Below are 27,207 nucleotides of genomic sequence, written 5' to 3'. Positions count from 1 at the left end.
AGCTGTTGTGCTCTTCTTAAGAGCAGTGGGTGTACTCGTGGTATTCAAGTTCCAAGCACCTGATATTGTCGTAGAACACTTCCTGCTCAGCACAGAGGGTCGTGGTAGTGATAGTGCCACCGCATGGGATTTATATCCGATGCGACTACAGATAGTAGTGCATCTAGTCCGTGGACGAGCAGTGATTTGTGTAGTAATCCGATACATCTAGCCTAGCGCCCCCTTTCCCCAGGTTTATAAGAAATATGGTCTGGACTGGACTGACGGGCCAAGGGTTTATTAGAAACCGGGATGCGAAACTAGAAAGTATTGTAGGTGTAGCGAATCAAGTCGAATGCGCGTGGGACCCTGGAGATCCTCCAGCCAAGCAGGAAAACAAATTACCTCCGCTTGTTTTGCGGAGACCGGCTAAGCGCGAGCTTCCGTCCACTTTGGGAAGTGAGACGTCATTCTGATTCAAGCTAGGCTAACTTGGGTGTCAACCCCAGAAAACAGTCCGGTGAATTGTGGTGAAACAGGGTCGCATGATCAGTGCGTCGGAACCATAATACGACGTGCTTATAAATTTGCTCGGCCTTCGGGGCTTGCGGGCTTGCGGGCTTGCTGGGGATAGGGGGTGGTCCCTTGGTTATGTGGGATGCGATCTCGATCGTCGTTCGGGTCTGTGGGCGGTGTCATCATGAGTAAGTGTTTACTTCGTGATCGACATTCGCTGGCTAGGTCAGTCGGGGTCTATTGCAGAATTGCTGGTCGATATGTGAGTTAAATGCCTATGAATATGGGTTATCCTGACCCAGGAATTAGTAGCCCGCCTCTACTGGTGTCTTTGTAGACTGCACCAGGAGTGGCTATCGATAACTGGGCGCTTCCGCAATGTAGCTTCTTTATTTTATATTATGATTTATACTTTCAATCTATATAGTCCATGCTTAAGCTATTCATTCTGCCATACCTATTTCCAAATATGTACCAAAAAAGATAGCTACCGCACGAAGTCCTCCAACTCCTTCTTCCGTTTCAGTCGCTCCCGCTCCATCTTCCGGAACAGCGGATGGTGACCGGCCTTGTCCTTGAGCTGCTTGTTCCGGCTCCGGTTGTACTCGATGTAGGCCATATCCTCGCCACCCGCCAGTCCACTGAGAGTCGCCGCGCTCCGCTTGACGGCGCCCTTGCGAGCCCGGGCGCCTCCCGAGCGCTCGGAGAACAGATCGTCGTTGACGTGCTCGACCTCGGCGGACGTCTCGTTCTGCAGCATCACCTCCTGCAGCAGCTCGCGCCGTTCCGCAGGCGTGGCATACGCAAGGCCCTCCAGGTTCTCGATCCCCTGCAGATGAGTAATCACCTTGAAGGCATAGCCCTGATCGACCAAGAACGCCTGGCGCCTAGAGGAGTAGAACATCTCGTCCGTGTCTTTCGACACCAACGAGTAGAAGAACGCGTTAAAGCCTTCGTCGTTACGGCGCTTGGCCCGCAGAATCCGACCCAAGCGCTGGGCCTCCTGACGACGCGAACCGTAGTGGGACGAGATCTGGATAAGACAAGTGGCTTCCGGCAGATCAAGCGAGGTATCGCCGATCTTGGACAAGAAGATCGTGTTGACCTGCTCGTTGTGCTGGAAGTTCTCGAGAATGCGCATGCGCTCGTTCTGCGGCGTGCCCCCGTAGATGTAGGCCTTGTTCAGCTTGAGCGCATACCGCTCAAGCGCGTAGACGTTGTCCGAGAAAACAATGACCTTGTCCCCGCGCTTCTCATGGTAGTCAATCAGGAATTGACAAGCCTGGAACTTTCGCGGATTCATAATGTACAGCAAGGCGGCTTTTCTGGACTTCTCCCGCATGTACTCCGAATAGAACTCGGTGGTCATTGGGCACCACACTTCGGCACATTGTACCTTGGCGATGTGCCCTTGCTCGGCCAGCTCCATCCAGTTCGCCTCGTACAGCTTCGGACCAATCAAGAAGTTCAAATCCTTGATCTTGTCGTCTTCACGCAGAAGGGTGGCAGTCAACCCCAGCTTGCTCTGACACGCGATGGCGGATGTGACCTTCCGGAACATGGAAGCAGGCACGACGTGCACCTCGTCGAGGATCATCAGACCCCATTCACGCCCTTGAATCCAGTCCATCATCTTCTGCGCATCGTGCGATCGCGCCCGCGTCTGAGACACCATGGAGTAAGTGGAGACGATGATACCGGTCGACCGGCGGAACTTCTCCTTGTTGTCCGAGGTGAAGACCGCGATGTCGCCCGGATCGATGTTCGACCACCGCAAGAACTCGTTTCTCCATTGCACCACAGACATGGAGCTGGTGCACAGGACCATGGTACCCTTCTTGATCGTGCAGGCCGCCGTGATCCCCACCAGAGTCTTGCCTGCACCACACGGCAAGACGATGATCCCACTCTTGGCACGTCCGTTACCGAACATCTTACTCAAGCTCTTCTCCTGGTAACTTCGAATCCGCGCGTTGGGCTTCAAGTCGATATCCAGCGTCGGGTTGATCTCATCGTTCCGGAAATCGTACTCCTCCAACGCGGGGCAACCCATGGCCTGACAGCGCGCCTTCACCGGTTCGACGGCCTCGTTCGGAATCTCGAAGCTGTGCACCTGTGCTTGTTCCTCATCGTCGTCATCGTCCCGGATGGCGAGAAGGATGTCGTCCTCGCGACGCGCCTCCCCCGCCGCATCCTCGGCCGGTTTCTGGTCCGTGGTCTGCTTCACACCCGCCGCATCCTTGGTACCGGGGATGACCAGACCGCCCATCTTCGGCGCCGCCTGCTGGATGATACCCTCCGACCCTTGCAATCGCTGGGGCCCGATGACCTCATCCTGGAGCAGCATCTGCAGCATCTGAGGATCGGTACTCTCCACGAAGAACCGGTTATGTTTCAGCACCACCTTGATCTTTCCGTACGACTTGGTGAAATCGATAATGAACGACTTGATGGTCTCGGGGAGCGGCGTTTTCGACAACCGATCGAGGAAGTTGATGATATCCTGCGGCTGCAGGCCGACCGAGACCGCGGCATACAGACTGTTTCCCGTCAACCGGTACTCGTGGAGATGCGTCGGCCGGGAGAGGGGTTCGGCGATCGTAGTCAGAAAGTCCTGGGCCTGGGGCGCGAGCGGGGAGAAACTCTCCAGGGTGATGGTGCCCTTCAGCGGATCGATCCAGAGGGGGCGATTCGCGTGGTCCGGCTTCAACGCCAGGGACGAGAAGTCCTTGTATCCGAAGTTGGGGTCCTGCTTCTGAATGGCGCCGCCGCCCTTTTTGCTGAAATGCTCGATGTTGAGTTTCTCCACGACATCTGTGAGCGAAACGCCGGAGGTGTGTAAGTCAGTGATTTCGTTCTGGGCCTTTCTCCCCTTCTTGACCCCGTCCTTGTGCTTGCTTACCTTTCAGGTTATCTTCCTTAACGTCCTCTTCGTAGTCCGAATATTCATCACCGCTACTGATATCAGGCACGGGAGTGGCGCGCTTCGAGGCTCGACTCGATCGACCACCTATAGAGTCAGAATGGAATCGCTCTGACATAGACCTCTTCTGGGAATGACGGGCATGGCATACTATCTAAAGCTTTGCGTTTGACCGGCGGCATGTTGTCCAGTCCCGCAGTACCGGGGTATTATTCCTGAGATATGAGGGTCTATAGTTTTTCTATACTGTGCGAAAGCGATTCCGCGCGGTCGCGACAGAGGCAAGGAAGGTATCGATTTTGCTCCCGACAGGCTACCGGCGCCCTTAGTGAGCCGTTCAAATAAGTATGACCATATCCCGATCAGACGAAAAGCACCTACCAGCTTTTTTATTTACTGCTGGTGGTATAGATGGCGGTGGTCGATAAGGGACAGGAGGGATGAGGGGTGAAGGAGGAGGCGTAGAAGAAGAGCATGAACGAAGATCGATCGACTGCGGAGCGGAAGAGGCAAGGCGAGAGGCGGTGGTTGTCAGCCTGAGGCAACAATGGGATTTGCTCAGCCCCGACCAGCGACATGTGGCGTCGGCGCCGTGTGGGCAATTCGATTGGCCAGCGTTTCGGCCGAAGGGCTTCGGCAGTGATTGACGTAGTTCAATCTCGCATTCAATTTCCCCGTCTTAGTCCTCAGTTCGGTCCTCCAATTCCCTTCAATTGACACTGTGTGCAGGAAGTGGTTAATATATCCAAGATGAACACAGTATGTTGACTGACGGGACTTACCCATTCACCTAGTTGCAAGGTTAAAGCTCGCTAACCTCACCTCTCGCTCAACAACTAGATCAAATCTACCTGGTAAGGTGAAAGCCCGCAAACACACACATCCACACAAACACACCACAGCCATTGCAACTTCTCAAGATGCGCCTCAACTAACACGACTCCCAACCCAACAGGATCGGATGGGGTACTCTCTGCGTCGGTAAGCAACGCAATACCCCTCCCTCCCAATTACCCCACACTCCCAACCTCCAACTCCCCTCCCAACCGAGCTAACAGCACCAAAAAAGCCGGCGGCGGCGCCTACTACTTCGCGAAGAAATCCATCAACGCGGACCGCCAAACCCGATTCGAGACGGAGATGAAACGCAAAGCGCAGCTGGCTGCGATGGAAGCGGAACACCGCCGCCAGTCCGCCGTTTCGTTGACCACCCCGATCCCCGTTCCCTCCGACGACCCGAGCCACAAACGCGCCGCCCAGCTAGCCCGGTCGCAGCAGAACGCCGCCGACGACGTCGCCTCGCCCAGCGCCGAGGCGAGCCACGATCCGGCCGCGACGCGCCACGAGCCCGAGACTGAGGCCGACCGCGTGCTGGAGAAGGGGAAGTACGAGGCCGCGCAGCCGTTTCGGCCGCCGAAGGGGAATCGGCTTTAGGGGTGGTGTTTGAGGGTAGATAGGAACAAAAACAACGAGGTATAGAGGGAGGGGGTTTGGTTTGAGAAGGAGGAAGGGAATGCGAAAAGTGCCGGTGACATCTTTCGTGTGTGCTACTGTACCATAATGTTTCCCTTACTATACTGTGTATGTATAGGTTCTGCCGTTTCCGGATATCGGTTCTTCGATGGATGTGCGTATCCGCGTGCACGAATGGCTTGGCTCGTGGGGCTGGATTACTTCCGGTGGAAAGCTTGATTCTCTCTGCAGTCTGCACTACTTCGTGCATGTTTTGGATCTCGTGAAGATCCGGGGAAATCAGAGCTTGACTTACTTCTACAATTGAAACAAATCGACTCTGGATAACCATTCTCGTGCAAAATCGCTTGGTTGATAAGGAACGCAAATTGTATTGCTGCTAGACAGCTAGCTAATTCATAGTCGTAATCATCGTTATCCACTATCTCAGGGCAAATTCCACCTCCGGTAGCGGTAATGAAAGGAGACCGTGGGGGGAAAGACAAAAGAAGAATCCGCCCGTTCGGCATAACTGCCTGGAACCTGTCCAGTACGTAGTTCTCCCCTCCAAAACAAGCGTTTCTCGCACGGTCACGCCAAACAAAAGAAAATATTAAGGTTCGTAAGCTAAACGCCAGCCAGACAAGTTCCTTGATGCCCCTGAAAATCCATATGTGGGGTTTCTCATGATGCAATTCCCTCAGCAAATGTCGTTTGAGAGAGTGATCAAGAAAAAAAAAAGGAAAGAAAAAAAAAAGTATATGTCAGTACCCATACGCCAGCCAGAAAAAAGGATCAATAATCCGACGGTAAGAAAATCGAAGGATGGCGTGATGACACGAGAAAAGTGATGTTGTGTCTGTCTCTGCAAGTATGGCCCCACTCGTGGAGTTAAATCCGAACGGATATATGCGGTCTAGCGGGCATGGAAGCAGAGTGGGGGGTGTGGCCTGATAGAGAGACGATTCCGTCAGTCGAGGGTTGCAGCAATCAACACGCGCGGATTATAAGACTCACTTGTTGTGGGTGGGATTGCCTTTGCTCTTTTCCCGAGAGCTTTCCAGCGCCGGAGGTATGAAGGGAAGAACTACCGCCGAGAAGAGGCAGGAACTGGTGATGAAGCGGGAAGTGCGAGTGTCGGGGCGTGGACGGTGCACCGAGAAATGGCGGATGGTAGGGCGGGCAAATTGGATGGCAATCATTGTGATGGTCTTGAGCGGCAAGGTGTTGGAGATGTAGGCTGGTGTGATGCGATGCGACGCTATGGTGGACAACGAGTTCGAGGTATGTATTGTATTATGGTGTGTGTCGGTCTAGCAGCTTTGTGGAAAGTTGAGGTAAGGCAACTCGAATTTAAGTATAGCAGGGGATCGATCAGGTCTAGCTAGAATTAAGACACCCTGCAGAGGGTGGGAACCATGAGGGATTTATAGTTGAGGCGGTTGTGTGAATAAGAGGAGTTACTCTGGAATCCCGAGATCAGATCATGAGCATGAGCATGAGCGTGTTTCGGGAGGAGTTGCGGGGAGGGTCCAGATGGGGTCATTGAGGCCCACTCATCGACCTACGAACTGGCTGGAGGGGAGGAAAAAAGAGAAAAAAGGGAAAAGAAATAGCGCGCACGCGGAAAAACGGTCCTCAATCGTCATGGCTCCATGGCTCCTGCAGCAGCCGAAACATCGATCGGCTTGCAGCATAGGCAGTTGGGATGAAGGAGGGATTGTCATCTGAGGTGCGCTCTTCATTTTTACTGATTCAAGCCACCAGTCCTCCCTGCATGTCGGAACTGAGCTAAGCAGGTACCCTATTGGTCTTGGATGCATCTGGCCAGTCGATGGCGGATTGAAGGATTCAGATACCTAACAAGGTACTCCAGTGCATCTTCAACCTGCAATTGGCCCCTACGACCATCAGTGGATAAGGAGGGAAGGACCTTGTTGTCATACTGTTGTCGATGACCCCTCCTCCCTCCCCTCTCAACCAAGGTGCGGGTGCAGCGAGGAATGCGTATTTGCCCTGCTCACGCCATCAACAAGAGGGGCAGATGATCTACAAGTTCCGGCCGAAGACGTGAAAGGGAGGGGGAGAGTACTCGTAACAGTCCACAGACTCTAACTTACTACTGAGGACAGTACGTACCCAGCAGAGTCAGAGTTTCCAGTGTGGGGGTCCGGCGACTCGAGATCCGGCCAGGCACACTGGGGGGTAATCGCGGTAGTTGGTGCGGTTGGGCACTGGCGCTGCACTGCATCTGCCCGGGCCGTGGCAATTGCGGTCTGCTCACTGTTTGTCTGATGGCGGGAGTTGACCATCCGGCCGGACACATGAACACATGTAGGTGGACTAAACTTAAGTTTAGGTGACTGCCTAATTCTTCAAGAAGGAGAATGAGCAATGACCAGTGGATCCAAATGCAGGAGTCAAAAAGGTATGCAGTAAGAATTATTAGTATGTCGGAATTGGTAAGCCGAAGAGGACTGAGGAAGGAAATCGATGAATGACGACAGAGATCCCCCGTATCATGTGACCGCCAACAACATACTGAGTAGATAGTTCAGTTCGGTGCAGAGAGCGGTTATTCACACTATGTGATGCTTCAAGCAAGACTAACCAAGAATTTAACGACTGGTGATAAAGATATCACCTGTTCTGACTTGATCGGAAAATGAATTCCAAGACAACTTCCTGTGAACCCTCCAGGTACCGAGTAAAGTTCTGGCTCGCAAGCTTTCCCCGCATTGTGTTGACGGTCGATACCTCAGGCACCAACGTTGTTTAGTCCTGTTCAGTCCTGTCGGCCCTCTGCGCTAGTCCAGCTGCTTCAGCCTCACGCTCCTTTCAGCAACCTCAATCCCTGTTTGATGATGCCACATGTGACTTTCGGCTTTTGGCTCTGGTTTAAGTTACATAGCTCTTGAACGAAAGGAACACTCGATTGAATGACTGCCGAATACGCAATTTAGTCGACCAATGGAGAATGTCGGAATATGCCCATTGAAGAGTGTGCATGGACACCCTGGGTCGACAGACAATAGTCCGTCTCCCGATACAGATCCGATTCAAGGGCACTGAAATGGCGACAATTCCTAGGATTCACCGTCATCATGACTACACAGTCGCGTGGATCTCTGCACTTCCCTTGGAGATGGCGGCTGCAGCCGCAATGCTTGACGAGAGACATCCGGACTTGCCAACTGATCTGAGTGACAATAATAGCTATATCTTCGGTAGCATACACGGGCATAATGTTGTGATTGTATGCCTTCCCGCCGGGGTATATGGCACAACATCAGCGGCAGTCATCGCCAGTCAGGTTCAATTTACCTTCAGATCGATACGGTTCGGCTTGATGGTCGGCATCGGAGGTGCAGCTCCATCACAAGGCGACATCCGGCTTGGCGATGTGGTGGTCAGCAAGCCAACGAGGGATTATGGTGGGATCGTGCAGTACGACTACGGAAAGACTTTAAGCAACAACCGCTTTGAAAGAACCGGCATGCTTAACAAACCACCGTCGGTACTCTTAACTGCGGTCTCCAAATTGCAGGCGGAGCACATGGTGAGGCCGAGCAATATCCCCGGCATATTGTCTGAGATGGTATGCAGGTACCCGAAAATGAAAGACAAATTCACCTACCGTGGTGCAGAGCAAGATGTGCTGTTTGAGCCTGATTATGATCATGAAGACTCTGAGATAACCTGCGCGAACTGTGATCCCAGGAGAAGGGAAAGCCGGCCCGATCGAGGTTATGATGTCCCCGTGGTTCATTACGGCCTTATTGCTTCCGCAAACCAGGTAATGAAGAATGGCCGTATAAGAGATCAACTAGCGAATGAATTCGGTATTCTCTGCTTCGAGATGGAAGCAGCTGGTTTGATGGACAACTTCCCTTGCTTGGTGATCCGAGGGATCTGTGACTATGCAGACTCTCATAAAAACAAGCAGTGGCAAGAGTATGCAGCTGCCACGGCGGCAGCGTATACCAAGGAGCTTCTGTCCATGATTCATACCAAGCAAGTGGTTGACATGCCATCACCTAATGTGGCTTCGGAGCTGGCTCAATATGGTCTCATGGCTCCAAACGGATCGGAAACATCTGCAGGCGAAATAAGCAAGAAAAGTCTACACATAGACATCGGACAGCTACTAGAGCGGATCTCGAACTATGACCATGACAAGGTTCACCAAAGACTTGCCTACAAGCGCCTTCCTGGAACAACTCAGTGGTTCTTGGACCATGCGACATTCAAATCATGGCTTACAAGTTTGGATCAGTCCAGCCTCTGGTGTTCAGGGAAAATTGGTTCAGGTAAAACTATCATCGCGGCTTCCGTCGTTGAGGCTGTCAAGTATCGCGCACTTGAGAACTCCAGCTGCCATTGTCCTACAGTATTTTTCTATTGTGAGAACGAGCATTCTGGCTCGTTACAGGCTTCCTACATTCTCGCCAGTCTAATCAAGCAATTAGCTCGGCTCTTGTACGAGTCGCATCAGGTCTTTCCGCCACATGTTGCTCATGAGCTGGGGCGTTTTTTTGGAAGAGACCGAAGGGTACCAGACTATGATGACCTGCGAGAAATCTTCAACCTTCTGTTCTCATACATGCCAAACACAATCTACGTTATTGACGGACTCGATGCACTAGAACAGCAAGAGTGCCAGAAAATGTTGCTGCTAATTCGAGCAACCTTCCCTTCTGCCAGCCCACCCAATGGATCGAAGGTTATGTTGTTGAGCAGGAATCACGTACCAGGCTACGTGAACATTGCTACATTCATGCCGTGGGCTCTCCGAATCTCAACGTTCAATCACGTTACTCGGGATATCGAATTCTATATCAAAGCCAGTATTGATGACAAGTCTATGCTAAGAAAGCTTACCAGTGACTGTTCCTTACTGGAAGAGATCAAACGCGTGCTTCTGACTGAGGCCTCAGGAATGTATGGTGAAACCCTACAACTTCGACGTATGTAGACTGACTCGAGCAGGTTTCTCTGGGTTTACCTTATCCTCGAAATCTTGTGGGCAACATGCTTCACCGATGCAGAGGTGCGCTCCGCCTTGCGTCGGCTCCCTAAGGGTTTGAAGGAAACGTATAGGCTGTGTACTCAGCGAATTGCGTCTGATCCCAGGGCTGCGAAGGTTCTTAAATGGGTCAGCTTTGCTACCAGACCATTGCATATCGATGAACTGAAGGAAGCAGTAGCCTTTGATCTCCATGATACTTGCTGGGATCACGAGAAAGTACCCCAGGACGAATTTGTGCTCGGCTGCTGCGCTAATCTCGTGGTTCAGGACCCTACTGATGGCTGTATTCGCTTCGCGCACTCGTCGGTCAAAAAGTTCCTTCTGAGTCATCGAGCCGACCATGAGACCAGATATCTGGAGAGCGAGGCGCGAGGAAACCTTCAATGTGGGGAGTTCTGTGTTGCTTACCTCTCTTTCTCAAACTTCAGCTTACAGGTTGAGACGCAAGGACGGGATCACAACTCAACAGGCTTGGCAGTCTCGCCAGCTTTGCTTGCCGGTGAAGCGATCAAGTCCTCCTTGTTTTCTCTTTTTCGTGCGCCGAAGATTCAGAAGGCTTCGATGAAACTACCCATTCGCCCGGTCCGTACGGACTCGCCTGGGGAGCAATTCAAATTCCTCGGTTACGCTGTATCTAATTGGGCATTGCAGACGAGAGACATAACACCTCAGTCTCCGGTGTGGGAGAGCTTCACGCAGCTTGCGACATGTTTCAATGAAACTTGGAATTTTCACCCCTGGGTGGCGGGTGGACGCTCACGCCACTCGTTTCTCCATGGCCTGCTTGGGTGGGCTGTGAGGGAACAGCATATTCCTCTTCTTCGGATTGTTATGTTGTATAAAGAGGAGCTCGCCAAGATATGCAACCTTCCGCTGATTGGGGAAAGCCTCCCAGCTCTGCACCTTGCGTCAAGGTTCGGTTTCACCTCGATTGTGAGGCGCTTGCTGAATTTATGCGAGGTCAACTTGCCTGATCTTGAAGGGTATACGCCACTCCATCACGCGGCTGAGAAGGGCCACTCAGCTGTGGTGTCAATGCTTCTGAGAGAGACGAGTATTGCCGTCAATAGCAAATCTCGAACGCAGGCTACACCCCTCTGGTTGGCAGCGCGAAACGGACACTTAGATGTGTTGAAGGCATTAATCAAACGGGGTGGAGACACCGAGGCGAGAAGCATTGACGGCCAAGCACCAATCTCCATAGCGAGGCAAAATAAGCATGAGAAAGTGGTGAACCTACTTTTCGGAAAAGGGTCTACGATTCTGTTTGTCAGGAAGTCATTGGCCGAGATCGCTTCTGAATGGGAGCTTGGACATCTGACCGATGATGACGCAATTCGAAAGTTCGAGAGCGAGTTCGAGAACGAGATCACCTTACTAGGAGAGGCTGAGCTAGCTGCTAGGGTCGGACAGCCACGCAAATCCGGTCGTCTACCGAACGGGGAGCTGTCACCATCATATACCTTACTCGCCGTGGAGATTGAAAGTGTGAATCGGCTTATGCTGAGCCTTCTCACCTTGAAATGGATTGCTGGTGGTGATTATTCTTCCTTCACACAGCACCAGCACGAAAGCATACGATTGACGAAAGAGTCCTTCGAGACGCTTCAAACATGGGTCTCGAAAGTCTTAAGACCTTCCAATCAATTCATGGTCTTGATTCTGTTGACTGTAATAGAACATCTGAGCCAAGAGTTAGGCGCACCGCAGGCTGTGAAACTCAGAGAGAACAAGATTTGGAAAACCGACTCGGAGGAGAAAGCGTGCACGCCCCTCTTGAAGCGATTTCGGAAACATGAAGCAGAATTACGAAAAGCGCTAAATCTTCGTAAAAAGATCGACATCGCTGAGTTGGTCCGAGGCCAGGTCGCTCTAGAATCTCTGCAACAGCTTTCATCAAGTCACCAGCACCTGTTCCAACTGAACTATCTCACGTATGTGCTCCACAAAGCTGGAGCAGCCGCCTATACCAACAGTTATGGTTGGCCGGGGCTGACCGAATCTGTTCTCGTTCTGTGTATGGAAAGCCTGCCGGTGTTTCTGGGTATCATGTCTGGCGAAATCGCCGTGTCTACGGGGTTTAGGCAGCTTGCCGATGTCAGGAATAGGTTGCTTGTTGCGGGCTCCGATGCCGCCGAGTCGTTTTGGGACCGTAGTCATTTTGTCCAGCGGGAACCATCATAGAGTGGCTGGGATTGGCCTGCATGAGACTCCAGTTCATTTTTGAAGAGAGATGTTGCCGAAGAAATGGCCGACCGCTGTCCTCAGGTATACACAATATAGAGGGTTACATTGATACTCTTCTGTGGCGGGTGCCAGCATTAGCCGAAATATATACAACCATGGCTCAACTTACTTCCACTTTGTGATAGAGTCAAGCAGTCATCAACAGTTTTATTCTTTTTGCAATCTGTTCAAAATCAAGTCGAGGTGGTTTCCTTCTCACTTAAATATATTTCACGTGTCTGGACTCAACGTCTTAGGCAGTATAGACTACTATACTCCAGTGCGGCGCATCTCCTCTTAGCCCGCTTCCCATTTTCTGTCCCCCACCACATTGCATCCGCTTGATTTAATCTTCATATTTATATATACAGTGAACTGTGCTTCCGGAGAGGGAGATCGGTCCGGAGTAAATACAAGTAAGATGATATTCAGTTGAACCCCCCTAGGCCGGGCGGTCGGGCCATAAACAAACAAACCGACCGCCAGCCGGACTTCGCCTACTACAACTCTCCCACCACCACCACTGCTCAATATTGTACTGGCAATGGCCCTTCCAATATCAGACTTTACCAGTAGATCCCTACGAGTGAAGTGCCGATCTAGCGCAATTTCCCCAGTTTGGCCCCCAGAGGCTCAAACACTGGTTCATCATGAGCCACTCTGGCCAAAAGGCACCGTTTCCGCGTGGGGGCCACCTCCTAATGCAGGGGGTCAAGCCAGGCTCCACGGTAACTTTTCCGCATTTTGATTTCACTGAACGAGAACAAGGACTAACAATTTTCTAGGGTCTTTGATACTGCATGCATGACTTCTAGGAAGCAAGAAGAGAATCCGGGCAACTCAAAGGCACTGACGAGAACGGTGCCGTTGCACGATTAACCCATCTACGCCGCAGATAAGCAGGAACCCGGTCGGCCCGCCAGCTGATATCATGTAATGTATGTACCACTCAGCCTCATGTCAACTATTCTTGGTGGCAGGATCATCGCCCGGCTAAGACACAGCCATGGCCTTCGGACCATGAGATACCCTGCCCACCACGACTCGATCGCTCCACGGCTCCATCGCGGTTGTTCCTATTCGCATCAGATCGCTGAGCGGCAATCATGCTCATTTCACTCTCAAATAGACCGTACGAGATATTCTTCAATCCCGAATGAATGAAAGTGTCTGGGCAATGCCGCTGTGAATAGAAGCGAATTGCTGGTGGGGCGAGGGTGCATGGATCCGAGCCAAGCATTTCCTGAACCTATCCCATGGATTAGAATGCTTGACCTATGTTGGTGTGCCTGATTCATCCTACCGTGACGGCAAGCAGGGGCCTTGAAACAACTCTAAGATTGTTGTGGGAAGGGTCCTTCCTTTCCAGCTGGAAAATTCAGTCTCTTCGCTCTGTCTGGACCAGGCACAATTCTGACGCCAAGAAAGGTACACGGCCTTTGTATGGCATCGCGCAAGCCAGACAGCTGCTCTGCATCCCAAAGTGGAGAAACACGAGGATTCAAGGTCTATGTGCTTGGGGGATTGCGGGCGAAGGCTGCTATGATGGGTCCCAGCGAAGCCCTATGCAGCCGCCCCCAACTTGGCTAGGAACGAGAGCTATCGCCGGTTGGCTTCCCCATGGCTGCGCCCCTTGGGAGCTGCATTTGCAGTCTGAGTCTGGAATATTACTCTTTGCAGACAGACGATCGTCTAATGAAAGGAGCAAGGTGAGCCGGGCTGACATGAGACCACCAAAAGATCCTGAACGGATGAACTTGGGGGCCAACAGTATGGCCTGGTTTAAAAGACCAGAAGATGTCGGCGGATTCAGAGATACTCACGCAAATCATCACCTTCTCTCTCTCAGTCACTCTTTCTTGTCCACCGCGACAGTCGTTCTTTTCATCACGATAGTGATACACGCTCTTTCGGGACTATCCCTCTTCATTCGTTCATTTCGACTATCGACCTGGTTGTCATAATCAAAATGGTTAAACTTCTTCAAAACGGTCTGGCATCGGGCCTCATGGCCTACGCCTTGTACCAGCAAGCTCTGGCTGTGGAACTGGCCGAGATCGACTCGTACGAGACGACGACCACCAACACCGAGGTGAAGATCGCGGTGTCGGGGTCCACGACTACTACCTCTACCTCTTCTTTGGATCTACAGGACCAACACTCATTCTACTGGGGTGGTAAGCTTGAGAGTTTGTGATTTGCATGTCTAATGGCTAATACGGACTGACTAGGCGGCGAGACCGACATCCTCGGAAACTTCACGGTGGGTATGCTGGAGGACTATGAGAGTATCCTCGCCATGGAAGCGTTCAAGGATCTGGTTCAGAATGTCACTTGCACCAACGGCACCAGCGCCAGCGTGACCGTTGCATTCCAGGACTCGACCTCATACTCCTATGCCAAGAACGCCTGGAACTGGGTCAACGACGACGATGCTCACTATGTCATGCTGGTGGCCGGTGCTGGCCAGTGTGGCTGGAACACCATCCGACAGCCGTTCATCATGACTGGGGCCAGCTTCCGCGACAACGTCAACACTGCCCGGTTCACCGGCAACGTGACCGAGTGGGAGGATTCTGTGCGCAACTACGCCATCAAGATCGGTAAGCCCACCACGGACTCGCAGGTTGCCATTGCGAAACGCGGTGTCACCAAGAGAAAGCGCAGTGAAAGCACCAGCGACAAGACCATCGACATCGCCAAGGACTTCTCCTTCAGTGACAAATCCCTGTTCGACAAGGACGGCGTCTCGCTGTCTGCGGGGTGCTCGACCTGCAAGACCGAGGGAGAGTTCGACCTGGTCTTCGAGTACACCAGCGGTGCCAGCGGCCTGTGGAACGTCATCACCGGCAGCGAGAAGGCCACGGCCACCTTGTCGCCCAAGGGCGTCTCCGCCTACATCGAGCCCCAGGTCAAGCTGGGCGGAAACCTGACCAAGTCCGAGGCGGACGAGGTCGACCTGGTCACGATCCCCATCGACGGCATCAGTATTGCCAAGATCGCCACGATCGGCCCCATGGTCAAGGTCGCCCTCGGGTGGTCGATCGGCCCGATTGACGGAGAAGCCACCATCGGCATGGGTGTTGAGATCGATCTCAAGGACTCCGCCACCGCGGAGCTGACCTTCGACGAGGGCTCCAAGAACGCCGTCAGCTTCACGCAGAGCGGCTGGTCTCCCACCGTCACCACCACGGACATTTCCCTCGATGCCAAGCTGGAGGCCAACGTCGAGATCTACGGCAAGGTGTCCGTGGAGCTGGAGCTCGAGATCTTCAGTAAGTCAGTCCTGCCAGGAAGACGAGTAAAGCTAACGCGCAAAAGGCTATGGCTGGGAAGCTGGTATCTACATGCAGCCCTACGTCGGTGCCGACCTGGCCCTTGAGGCTTGTGAGTACCCCTTTCCATGGAATAGTGTGCTGGTGCTGACTGAATCCCAGCCAACAAAGCCGCCTGCTCCAAGGACGGCTCCGAGTACCACTACGCGGTCGAGATTACACCGTCCGCGGGTGTCAACCTCGTTGCCGACGTCGCGAGCGCAAGCGACGAAGCCAACCCGATCAGCACCTGGAACATCGCGGTAAGTGTGCCCGATGCCTGACAGAGAGGAGGTGCCTTACTGATAATCCCATCAAGTCCATCGCCACCACGCTGTCCGAGCAATGCTTCGGCTTCGACAAGATCACCTCCACCACGACCACGACGACAACCACCAAATCCACAACGGAGAGCAGCTCGAAGACGACCAGCTCCAGCTCCAGCTCCAAGCAGACCGGCTCCTCCTCCCACGTCGCCAGCTCCTCGGCCACCTCCAAGGCCACCTCCAAGGCGCACCCCAGCAGTGGCTCGGCCCACGCCACGTCCACGTCGGCCGCGTCCAAGACCTCCGCCCACGCGTCCAGCCACACCCCCACCATCACCGCCTCGCCTTCGCACAAGGCCCGCCGCAACATCATCGGCGGTCACGGCCGCCGCCGACACTACTAAATCTGGAGGGGTGGACCAAGGAAGATAGGAGGTGATTGGATTCGGTTTATGTGATGATAATAATTTCGCTTCTCTGCCGCTTTTTGGTGGCATGTATATTTTGGCTTATAGATGATGCATGTTATGTATACGAGTTGAATAGTTAGTCGGTTGTGTATGTTGTGTCAGAATCGACCTGTGTATCAAAGTAAACTCTTTATCAGACCAACTATCGCAGTGACCCTTTATCAGACCCAACCTCTCTCAAAGCAACCCTTCATATTAGACATGAAACCAGTTGACATAACTGTTGACATCGTTGATCGCAGTTGCCCACCCAATACTTAGTAAAAAGCACAATGGTCAGTAATTGCCACTGACCCATAAAAGGACTTTCATGACTAGTACTAGCAGTTAACAGTATTCCCTACTAGAACCACTTTCGTCCTGGAAATAACCCAACAGTTGTATTCCCCTGTAACCACACTAGGGCGGACGGGGTCACGTGCAGCAGGTAGCTTCCCGCAGCCGCCGAGCGTCGGGCATGACGGCCGCTCTCACTTCCTCCTCACCTCACCAACAACACCCCCACACCGAGCAGCGATGGCATCCCATCAACTTGCCATCGCGAAGGCCTCCTTCTCAGCGGGGCTGCTGCGCCCCGACCCAACCTCTGTGCCCCGCGACGCCATCACCGCATTCCACACCTCGCTCGACCGGGCGCTGGCGCAATGCACCCCGGCAAACATCCAGGTTTGAGCCGCCGTCGCCGCCTCTCGCCCTTGCTTAACCACCTCAAGACATACTAAATCACGATGTTTTCTCCCGATCATTCTAGACCTGCAAGACCTGGCTCATCGACCACCAAGTGGTCTCCTCGTCCAATCGCGTCGGCGTGTGGGCCAAGTACCTGGTCGCGCTGTCGGCCTCATTCGAAGATGCGCCCGCGGCCGCGGCACCACCACCGGCCAAAAAAACCTCGGCGAAACGCAAACGCCTCCACATCCTCTACCTCCTGAACGACCTTTTCCACCACACCAAATACCACCTCCCGACGACCGCCGCCTTCGCGACGCTGACGGGCGCCCTGCAGCCGCACGTCGTGGACCTCCTCGGCGCCGCCGCCGCCTACTCCCGCGAGCAGCACCCGAAACATCATCGCCGGCTGGATGAGCTCCTCGACATCTGGGGCCAGAACGGCTACTACGCGGCCGACTACGTGCACAAGCTCCGCGAGGTCGTGCAGAACGCGGCGCTGTCGGGCCCCGTCAAGACCTCGCTGATCGTCGAGGAGAGCCTCGCCGTCGCCGAGAAGGAGCTTTCCTCGTTACAACACCACCAGAAGAACGTGCCATTTGTCATGCCGGCCACGCATGGCGATCCCGCCACCCCGTGGTATGATCTGCCCGCCGGCAATCTGATCCCGCATATCATCCCGGACGAGGCGGTGCCGTTGCGCGGGGAGGCCATCAGGCCGTTGCAGTTTCTGGCGGGCCCCGCCGATGGGAAGTTGGTGGCGGCGTTGAAGCAGTTTCTGGGCGAGGTGGACGGGATCTATGCGGGGGCCGCGGACGAGGCGGTCGAGCATGAGGAGGATGAGGTTCTGGATCTGGATGAGCTGGGCCAGCTCGTCGTGCGCGAGAGCTTGAGCGGCGAGATCGTCAAGGGCGAGACGTATTATGGCTGGTCGAGGGGGTTCTGTCAGCAGATGAAGAAACGAGCCAAGAAGGGGAAGGAGGAGCGGAGTCGCAGCCGCAGCCGGAGCCGGAGCAGGAGCACACGCAGTCGCAGCCGCAGTCGGGGCTCGTATCACAAGCGACGCTACAGCGAGAGCGAGAGCGAGGCGGGCGGACGATGGAGAGGCGACAGTCGGTCGCCGCGCAGACGACGCTACGGGTCGCGGCCCCAGTCCCGATCCACGAGGTCGCGATCTCCCCCTCCGCGTGGAGGAGCATGGCAGCAGCCGAGGGAGCGGTCCCGGTCGTATTCTCCCCAGCCGACGCCGGCGGGCTATCGTTCGGACTATCGCCCGCCCCCTACTCCTGCCTCGAATCCGTACGGCTCTGCTGCCCCTCCTCCCCCTCCGTCGCTCCTGCCGCCGACACCACATGCCCTTCCGCCCGCTCCTCCCCATCCATCCATGGGCTATCCCCCGCCGCCTCCTTCCTCCTACCAGGCCGGATTCCCCCCGGGTCTTCCCCACGCTCCTCCTCCCCCTCCCCCAAACTACCAGGGCCCCTGGCCGCCCCCGCCGCCCCCAATGCCCTTCCCGCACCCGCAACAGCCCTCCCACTTCCCACCGCCATATCAACAGGGCCCACCCGGCCAACCCCCGGCAGCTGCCCAGTACCACCACCCGCCGGGCCAGTACCAACCACAACCAGGCCAAGGCCACTACGCCGCCCAGCAGATGCCCCCGGGCTCATACCACTTCCCCCCGCCCCACCCATCGCACACCCACGCCCCCGCCCATGGCCATGGCCGAGGCTGGCAGCAGTACTCACGCGGTCGCTAGGTAGTCGACAGTCCATAGAGCGGTAGATAGAGACTATTCACAATGTACCCAGCCAACAGATAATCCATTACTCTCCCAATAAAATACATGTAACCATACAAAACAATCAACCCAAACCACCCTCCACCCTCCACCCACCACACATCTCATGCTAGAGTAGAGTATACCGTCCCGGGGGAGAACCCCAGGACCCCCCTTCCTTTCAAACTTCATGGTAACCTCAACCATCATCCATAGAACTGTAAAGCATTCCCGGGGGAGAACCCCCGGACCCCCCTTTTCTTCAACTTCCTGGTACCCTCAACCCAAGCCCATCTAAAGAAAAATCCCTGACCCTCCCCGGGATTTGTGTATCTATTTAATTAGGTCCCCCGCCCAAGCCAACAACACTCCCCTTGTGCCCAAACACCCCCGCTCCACCCTCGAGTAGCTCGCCCAGCCCCAGATCCGGCAACGCAGGGAGAGGCAACGCAGGCAGGCCCCTCTTCGCCGGCGTCGCACTCGGCCCCGCCCCAGCCCGCGCGGGCGTCGGCGACGAACTCGGCGACGGAGTCGGAGAGGGCAAAGAAGAAGAAGAAGCAGCAGCCATCCTCTGCGCCTCCGCCTCGGCCTGCGCAGCGTCCGCAGCGTCGTCATCCGCCTTGTCGACCATGGCCTGGTCCCAGCTCGTGCATGCTGTTTTGAGGGTTTGTTGGGATGTTGCTTGCTATCCGCCATTTTATTCTCGTTAGTATGTGGCCAGAACATACCCGCAAAAACGGGGGGGATTTGGGGTAGGGGAGGGTAAGGTGGGCTACGTACGCCGGGGACGCCCTCGCAGCACATGACGGATTCGAAGCAGCTGGCGTTCGGGTCGCTGTTGGCCATTGCGTTGCCTATTCCATTCGGTTTTGTTGTTAGTATATACTGGGCAGCTTAAAGCGGTAGATTTCCCCAAGTATACAGCACTGTAGGTAACCAGGAAGTTGGAAAAGAAGGGGGGTCCGGGGGTTCTCCCCCGGGACGGGAAATCCCCCAGTCCTTAGGATAGAGGGTGTTTAAGGAGGAGAGGGGGGTGGGTAACGTACACTCCAAAGCGATGAGACTGGAGACGTCGATGCCGGACAGGTAGGGGATGAGCTGGCCGAGGGGCTGCAGGACGGAGTCGGCGACGGACTCGATGCTCTGGCAGCATTGCTTGGAGGGGCGGCCGGTGGGGCAGGTCTGGGTGGTGCCGGGGTTCTGGGTGGCGTTGGGGTTGGGGATGAGGGAGATGGCGCTGGCTAGGCCTGAGGGTGAGTCGTTGTCTTTGCTGTTTTCATTGTCGTCGGGGTGCGAGTTGGTCTTGGGGTCGGGGTTGGAGTTGGATTTGTCTGTGGTCGTGGGGTTGGGTTCGGGGTTGGGTTGATCTGTGGATTTGTTTTTGTCGTCCTCGTCTTCGGGGCTGGGGCTGGGTTTGATATCTTCTGCCTCTGCTTCTGGGCTGGTGGTGCTGGCGGTGGTGCTGGCGGTGGTGGTGGTATGTTCCGGTGTTGCGGCCTTGGTTCTGGTGCTGGTGCTGGTGCGGGTGCGGGTGCGGGTGCTGGTCGGGGCAGAGTGTGCCTGATGAGTTTGAGTTTGTGTCTGCGGCCGCATGTTCTGCAGGACGTGGCTCTTGATGGCTTCGCCTTGGTCTTGGACTTGGGCTTGGGCGTGGCCCTGGCCCTGACCCTGACCCTCACCCTCACCCTGGCCCTGGGTCTGGGTTAACGCATCCGAGTCCGGGTCATCGTGGAGTTGCGCTGGGTGAGGCGTGAAGGGAATAGCGAGCGCGAGCGGCGTGATGAGCAGCAGGGTGGAGAGTTTCATGTTTCTGTTTTTGGTCTTTTATGTTTTCGATTATTGGGTTACTAGTATGGTGGATAATAAGTGCCACTGCCAGTCAAAAGAGTGTATAGGGTGAAAATCCAGAGAACCACTAAAGGATTGAATGGAGTTGGTCGACAGGGTTCTGGTTTGGCGGGCGTGTTGGGCGTGGGCGTGGGCGTGGGCGTTGGGGTTGTCAAGGGGTGGTGGTGGCGTTATTTGTATAAGACATGGCTTGCGAGTTGTTGGCTTTGCAATGTAGGTAGCTAGGGCTGCCAAATTCCTCCCTCGGTGGACCGGCTTTGGCTGGCAGGGATGCGACTTGGTTTATCAGGGTTCTTGTTTGGAATGTGCCGGTGTGGAATGTTGGGCCTTGGGTTGAATCTTGGAAGAGTGGTAGAGGACCAGGTGGTTGCCAGTCGATTCTCATGGTCGGGATGGTTAGCTGGTGCTGGAGATTTAACATTAATTGTATGTGGTGACTGCAAGAAAGGGGGTTGATGCAAGGACAGACTGCCACCAAAATTCATATTAAAGTTGTATTGTAGGACCAGTCCTAGCTGCAAAAACATACAAGATAACTACAGGTTTCACGCCGACCGAGTCAACTACACAGTAACATTATTCGACACTGCATTCACTGTTGCAGCATCATTGAGCATCATTGTCCCAAAGAACGACAATGGTCGGAGCAGATTCCCCGAACAAACACAACGTGGCTATCCAGGAATGCAGAACCAAACGCAAACCTCGGTGAAACAGCAACCATCTCTGCAGCGAGATACATGACATGCAGAAAAGTCCACTGAGTCAAAAGTCCGATGGTAAATCAAAGTCCATTCGATTCGAGGTATCAATCATATACAAAAACAAAACCACGGGTCATAATCGTCAAGCCTCAAGCTCGAGAAATCGCCCTTCTATCGGGCGCAATGCGTGTCGCTCGGCATTGCTTCGCTTCGCTTCCAAATCAAGGCGTTCTCGCTAATCCAGTAATTCGAAACGCCTGGGAAGTCCCAGCAGCCACAACCTTACTAAGGCTAGCCACTGACCCCCCAAAGCACACCAACTCAAACTCCTTTTCATTAAACGTTCACTCGTGTAAGCTGGTTGCACCAAACATAAGTCAAGGCTCAGCCTCGACCTGTTCATGCTGGACCCAGCTTAGACGAGTCTGCGCCGGCCCTGCGGCGCGACGATTAGGCATGAGGAGACCCCGCCGAAGTAGAAGTCGGTCCAGCCGCTTGACGGGCCAGCACGCCGCTGGTCGAGGTGCCGCTGTTGCCGCTGGTCTGACTGCTGCGGCTGCTCCGGCTCGGGAACGAGCCCTTGTCGTCGTCGAACTCGGCGAAGTCCGCCATCCGGCGCTGCGTGTATTCAAGCATGATTCGGTTGTAGTCCTCCACCGAGCTATGGGGGTCGGTGGTCCGGTGACTGTGGATGCGGTAGTCGCCGGGAGGACGGCAGGCCTCGCCTCCAGTGGGAGGCATCGAGTGGTACTGATCTTCGTTCATCGAGGCGGCCATGTTATCTTGTCTATCGCCATCAGATTAGCGGTTTTCCTCACTATCACGCCATGAATCTCCACAATGCGTTTCGTTTTGACCATCAATGTCATGTCATCCCGACCACGCAAAGGAGCAAACACATACAGAAAGGGCATATTGTGGATAGAACCGAATGCTGAGCCTCACCTTTGGCAGACCGTAGCGGAAGTAGGCTTGGATAGGGAATGTAGAATACAATAGACAAAGAAGATTCGTGAAAGCCCAGGTAGGACAGGACTACTTCATCTCAATAGAAGATAGATCTTTCCAAGGTGCGAGGACAGGGCACAATATATGCGGCGGGAAACACAATCGGACCGAATGAGATCACAACAACAATCATGACGGTGGTCCATCAATGTGCATGCCGTGACAGTAGGTTCCAAACTGTTGTCTGCATGATGGCCCACATCAAAACGGAAGTACCCACCAACCCATGCCCACGGATGAGGTTATGCTCTCGCCCTTGAGAGGGCGTATGACATCACGACAGCCAATGAGGAGGCGCGCCTAGCATACACTGAGAAGGGACCATTTAGCAAAAAAAAAAATCGGCGCCCCTTCCCCAGCAGAGTCCCTTAATTCATCGGTACGGGCTTGCGGCGGCGGCGACTAGGGCGGCGTCCGTCCTACATCAGAGAGGATGCTGATCGGAAATAACCGTACTCCACTGGCTCGAGAGTCGGCGTTCCCCCCGGATGGACCACGGTCCACCCTCTCGAGGAGCAGAATGAGGTCACTGGTGGAATGCGACTGGCTCATCTGCGATACATGGCGTTGTGAGATCGCCAGTTAACTTTTCTGGTGGTCGTTGCTGCGGCGCACCGTCCCTGCAGATCGACGCTGCGACGGGGGGCGGGAAGGGTGACTGCCCGTAAGCGACTTAGCGACATGAGCGTCAGGGTGTGAGCTCGTAGGAGTCGAATGTTTGACAGCGGGCTGGTGTGGCCAGGGGAATGAAGAAAGATTTGGAACAGGATGTGTCATAGCCGGAGCTAGCACAAAAAATGGGGGCGATCAGAATTCACTAGATTCACTAGTGTATGCAGCGGGGGGGTGAAGCCATCCCCCGAAGACCAAGCGCTGTCGGTCGTCTGCAGGCAAAAATGGCCTCCGATCGGGGGTGGTGCTGAGTGGTGCTGGGGGTGCTGGGGAAGGATCCCAGTTGAGGAGTGATCAACAGTTCGAAGAATCGGTGATGATGGGCTCTGAACTCATGGGTGAGATTTCGAAGAGTTCGATTGCTTCTGATTCGTCCCTGGGCACGGATGTCTCCAGCGAAGGCCCGTGGATGAATTCTGGTAGTGAGAAAGGTAGAGTTCGAAGCTTGTAGTGGATGGTGGATGAATAGTTGAATACTGCAAAAGGTGGATGGATTGTCGGGAAGATGCCGGCGCCAGTGCCTGAGGCCGCCATTCTGACGTCACGGGCTGTGCCACCGAGTCATGGATGGAGTCGCATTGCCTTCATAGTTGTTTCTCTGCACGACCATCCCAGTTGCTGGAGGAACTTATCAAAACAACCCGTTGTGCTGCATTCAATTCCCATCAGCGAAGACACGATTTTCTTCTTCTTTTCGATTGAATGCGACGAGAGTGAGGGCAGGGAAGCAAGCCCAACACTGACCATGGGCGGGGGGCTTCCATGGCTTGCATGGAACTATTTTTCCGGCGGAGTTGCTAGTCGCCCACTACGTAGTAGTCAGTAGTTACTCTCAACGACAGCGTGACAACATGACAATTGGAGGATGGATATCTCCATCTACTCATGCCTAAACAATGGCTCAACGGACGATGCAGCTAGTACAACACAGCACAGCAATGGCCATACTGCTATGTAAATGCAATTGTCAGCGATAGACCTGCGCATAACTTATCCGCTTGATTGCCCACACGTTGTCGATCCACCTCCAGCAAACGAGGTGGATCGATCTCTCGACTCCACGACTCCAACCACCTAAACACGTCCAAAAGGCCAACTGGCCTCGGAGTACACGCGAGTGCAATCGTGGTTCTTTGCTTACGGTCCACGTCGCTCATGTTTCAGTGACCCAGGCAACCGAGACCCGAGGCTCACAGCACAGCATCAGATCCCTACAGTGGATCGAACCCCTGCTCTAACACCCACTTGGAACTTGCATCGTACCAACAACTAAATCAGACCTCTGATGGCGTAAAGCATCGACGACAGTAGCACGCGCTTTGACATGCTGCAGATACAATGACTTTCCATGGACATCAAACCGACGATCACCACTTCAAAAACCAAGTCCCCCGAGCCATTGGCATGTTCTAGAACCGCTAACGGTTTCGCGCTGCTTGCCATTGCCCTATGAAGTCAGCGGGAAGAAGCTGCCAGGCGCACTTCTTCCATATCATCCGGAAAACAGCACTGCAAGAGTTCCAAGAACAATAACCACGTTAACCAAACGGTAAGTATGAGTAGCACCTTTACATCCCATTCTTGGTGATTGAATCATTGTTTGTGGGCGGGAAACCGCAGAAGGGGCAGTGGAGGACAGTAGACAATGGACGAGGCTGGCAGGGCTACGCAGGCGCTCACCCTCACCCATCAAGATGATATCACCCAATTCGCCTCCCCTCCCCGACCAGGTCCAGATCACTATCACCAACTTCATCGTCATTTTTCAGTTCCCCTTCTCACAGCAACGAGAAACAATTCCACTCTCTCAACCTCTCGTCACTCAATGCCCGTAACCCTTAAACGTCATACCCCATAGTCCCAAGAACTCGTGGAACCCTCACCCCCTTCCATTCGCATTTGCCCCCTGATGCGACTTGCGCAACACGACACCCGGTACGGACCCCTGGTCAATACAGTGCGGCTCTCCAACTTTCTTTCGTTTTAGGGGCAGGGAGTCTCGGCCGGGGAGGTTTCGCTCTCACACCTGCAAGACCCATGACGCCACGCTTATCGTCTCCGAATCACGTTGATCCTGGCCAGGCCAGGCCCACTGTTTCAAACACTTTGATATTGCTTATACTCCAATACAATCCAACAGGGTCAGGGATGTGGTTTTCCCGAATGTTTCGCCATCGACGTCGACATCTCCCTTTGGCATACATATGCTATAGTCATGCAATGACGAGATGGCAAATCAATGTAGCTAGTACGAGTAGATATGCTACCGCCATCACTCAATGGAACTAGCAGGTAAGACTGCAAACGTGTGGACAGTACCTGAACCAAGCCGAATACCTGATTCTTCAGGCGGGCTGGGCTATAGTTATGACGGAGATGGCGAAGAATATCATCGTCATCGTCATCGTCGTCGCCGTCGCCGTCTTGCCCTGTCACGTGGGATATGGATGCAGGCCCTGTCATATTTTCTTCATACTATAGTCGTAGTCACTCTGAAGGACTTTTTTAAACCAGAATCAAGAGTGAGGCAGATATGGGCTTGCCCTTCCCATTGTTTCTCCCAAAACCTTCTAGACACTATAATTCGAAATTATCCCAGTGGACGACTACTAGTTTCCTCTTTCTCTCTGATAGTTGCCTCTTATTTTGCGTAGAGCCAGAAGTTCGATTGTCCTAGAGACACCCGTTAGCACCGTCGTCCAGTACATTCAAAGCAGTAATGGTCATAAAACATGCATCCATCCATCGCCCTCCTCTCCCTCCAGCCCACCCGAACCCGAACCCAGAGAAAGAAGCAGCTATAACCTGCCGTGGCTTACCTTGCCTGCTTCCTACATTCGACCCAGATACCCAGCTCCCCCTTCCTCCCCATACCCCAACTGATCCTATGTCCCTGACCCCTGACCCCGTGAGACGTTCAAACCCCGAAGGAAACGATCCAAAGCCCGACATCGAATCCCAGATACGACGACCCGGGATGACGAATTAGCAAGAACCGGCAGGCGAAAATTGGCCACAACGCTCCTCTCTCCCCCTCCTCCTCCTCCTCCTCCTCCCTCTCCTCCCTAGGCCTATTACCCTGGCAGGTACACACACTACCCTGCTTTACTTTGCCCTGCCCTGCCTTGTTTCCCTTGTTTCCCCTCCCTTCTCCTCGCACAAGACAGTCCAGAACAACCGCCCAGCCAACCATTCAAGCAGTCAACCAACCAACCCAGCCAACACCCATATCCTTACCCCAACCCAACTCAAAGAAAAGAAAAGAAAAGAAAAAGAGGAGCAAGCAATTCAGCAGAGAGACCCACCCACACGGCGACTCCATCCCTCGCCCCAACCAACCCCTCGGACCTAGTTACCTGCCACTTGAAACGCAGGTCCCCGTACCTACCCACTGTGTTGGTTCATCCAACTCAGTATCTGTGAAAAGCCTATGACTGTAGCAACAGAAAAGTATGAATGACCGAACGAATCGAATCAAAAAACTCACTTGCCTGCCTTCAAAATAATCCCATCCATCCATCCATTCATCCACTTACTAAGAACCAAGTAACGTATGTGCATAGTAGAATGTATACCCCGGAACCCTACCGAAGAACAAAACCAAGAACCAGGCTTGGAAGCATAACACCCACTTACCGATAGACTGAAGACCTCGAAGCAGGATATAATGCTCTGTGATACCAAAAAGTTCAATTCGATTGGGAACTGCCTGAGTTCGAACGGTGCTATGAGTAGGATGGGGTTAGGTTAGGTTAGGTCAGGAACGCCACGATACACTCTAGCAGAGAAGCCAGACAGAAAAGTTTAGAGTGATCTGAGAAATTGCTCAATTCTCTTTTTATCCATGACACTGACGACAACAACAAAAAAAAGGGGTAATATCGAATATATGCCTTGAACATCATCATCAAATTCCAGATCAAACATATCCTATTTCCGCCCAAAGTAATCATATTAGTACCACACCCAAACATGGACACCAGGGGAAAAAGGGGCGAAAACGTACCCTTCCGCGCCCCCTGGAAAAAGAACCGCACCACAAACACCTGCAGCGCGGCCATGGACACCATCATCAGGCCCTCAATGACGCTGAAGTTGAAAATCCGGCGCTCCGTGCTGCGCACCGTGCTGAAGTTGCGGTTCTCGCGCGTCCGGAAGTACTTCTGGTTGCGCGAGATGGTCGACAGCTGCGCCGACAGCTTGAAGATCGACTCCTCCAGCGCTGAGGCTTGCTCGGGGCTGGCGCCCTGGCGGGAGGGGAGCTGGGCGCGTTCTTCGTTTTCGACCTGCCCTCTCCCAATACAATCATTAGTTCCGGTCGTTGCTTGAAGGCAATTATGAGATTCGGGGT

At 53.9% G+C, this 27,207-nt stretch overlaps 8 protein-coding genes across 8 annotated transcripts in view; 4 read left to right on the top strand and 4 right to left on the bottom strand.

Moving 5' to 3' along the window:
* Positions 1-596: 596 nt before the first annotated feature.
* ASPACDRAFT_126871 (TFIIH/NER complex ATPase/helicase subunit SSL2) lies at positions 597-3,850 on the bottom strand. The gene is made up of 3 exons (XM_020196980.1): positions 3,570-3,850; positions 3,398-3,505; positions 597-3,309 (listed from the first exon to the last, which is right to left on the bottom strand). Exons 1-3 carry the CDS (start codon positions 3,598-3,600, stop codon positions 983-985), a joined length of 2,466 nt encoding a protein of 821 aa, XP_020051803.1. The 5' UTR covers positions 3,601-3,850; the 3' UTR covers positions 597-982.
* A 270-nt stretch (positions 3,851-4,120) lies between these two features.
* ASPACDRAFT_81940 (uncharacterized protein) lies at positions 4,121-5,196 on the top strand. The gene is made up of 4 exons (XM_020205986.1): positions 4,121-4,177; positions 4,259-4,272; positions 4,374-4,399; positions 4,488-5,196. Exons 1-4 carry the CDS (start codon positions 4,169-4,171, stop codon positions 4,850-4,852), a joined length of 414 nt encoding a protein of 137 aa, XP_020051802.1. The 5' UTR covers positions 4,121-4,168; the 3' UTR covers positions 4,853-5,196.
* A 2,655-nt stretch (positions 5,197-7,851) lies between these two features.
* ASPACDRAFT_81937 (uncharacterized protein) lies at positions 7,852-12,433 on the top strand. Its single transcript, XM_020205985.1, has 2 exons — positions 7,852-9,811; positions 9,860-12,433. Exons 1-2 carry the CDS (start codon positions 7,878-7,880, stop codon positions 12,081-12,083), a joined length of 4,158 nt encoding a protein of 1,385 aa, XP_020051801.1. The 5' UTR covers positions 7,852-7,877; the 3' UTR covers positions 12,084-12,433.
* Positions 12,434-14,094: 1,661 nt separating this feature from the next.
* Positions 14,095-16,049, top strand: ASPACDRAFT_13534 (uncharacterized protein; the record flags this gene model as incomplete). The annotated part of the gene is made up of 5 exons (XM_020197127.1): positions 14,095-14,314; positions 14,357-15,400; positions 15,447-15,512; positions 15,563-15,702; positions 15,759-16,049. Coding segments are annotated over 5 exons (1,761 nt in total), but the record flags the coding sequence as incomplete, so codon positions are not given.
* Positions 16,050-16,660: 611 nt separating this feature from the next.
* On the top strand, positions 16,661-18,680 carry ASPACDRAFT_126867 (RNA polymerase II-binding domain-containing protein). The gene is made up of 2 exons (XM_020196979.1): positions 16,661-16,841; positions 16,927-18,680. Exons 1-2 carry the CDS (start codon positions 16,692-16,694, stop codon positions 18,601-18,603), a joined length of 1,827 nt encoding a protein of 608 aa, XP_020051799.1. The 5' UTR covers positions 16,661-16,691; the 3' UTR covers positions 18,604-18,680.
* A 49-nt stretch (positions 18,681-18,729) lies between these two features.
* ASPACDRAFT_126865 (uncharacterized protein) lies at positions 18,730-20,596 on the bottom strand. The gene is made up of 3 exons (XM_020196978.1): positions 19,671-20,596; positions 19,405-19,478; positions 18,730-19,309 (listed from the first exon to the last, which is right to left on the bottom strand). The coding sequence occupies exons 1-3, from the start codon at positions 20,428-20,430 to the stop codon at positions 18,962-18,964; spliced, it is 1,182 nt and encodes a 393-aa protein (XP_020051798.1). The 5' UTR covers positions 20,431-20,596; the 3' UTR covers positions 18,730-18,961.
* Positions 20,597-21,626: 1,030 nt separating this feature from the next.
* ASPACDRAFT_64367 (uncharacterized protein) lies at positions 21,627-21,953 on the bottom strand (the record flags this gene model as incomplete). The annotated part of the gene is made up of 1 exon (XM_020203999.1): positions 21,627-21,953. One exon carries the CDS (start codon positions 21,951-21,953, stop codon positions 21,627-21,629), a length of 327 nt encoding a protein of 108 aa, XP_020051797.1.
* Positions 21,954-26,530: 4,577 nt separating this feature from the next.
* ASPACDRAFT_81935 (emp24/gp25L/p24 family protein) overlaps positions 26,531-27,207 on the bottom strand; it is a 2,119-nt gene continuing 1,442 nt past the window's right edge. Inside the window, exons 3-4 of the mRNA XM_020205984.1 lie at positions 26,863-27,142; positions 26,531-26,786 (exon numbers count right to left, since the gene is read on the bottom strand). Of these exons, the coding sequence (XP_020051796.1) occupies positions 26,776-26,786; positions 26,863-27,142 (291 nt within the window). The 3' untranslated portion in view covers positions 26,531-26,775. The remainder of the gene's footprint in view (positions 26,787-26,862; positions 27,143-27,207) is intronic.

The sequence above is a fragment of the Aspergillus aculeatus genome (assembly GCF_001890905.1).
Source record: "Aspergillus aculeatus ATCC 16872 unplaced genomic scaffold ASPACscaffold_20, whole genome shotgun sequence".
NCBI classification, from domain to species: Eukaryota; Fungi; Ascomycota; class Eurotiomycetes; order Eurotiales; family Aspergillaceae; genus Aspergillus; species Aspergillus aculeatus.
The sequence above is the reverse complement of the archived record's forward strand: the minus strand, read 5'-3'. Positions and strand labels throughout refer to the sequence as shown.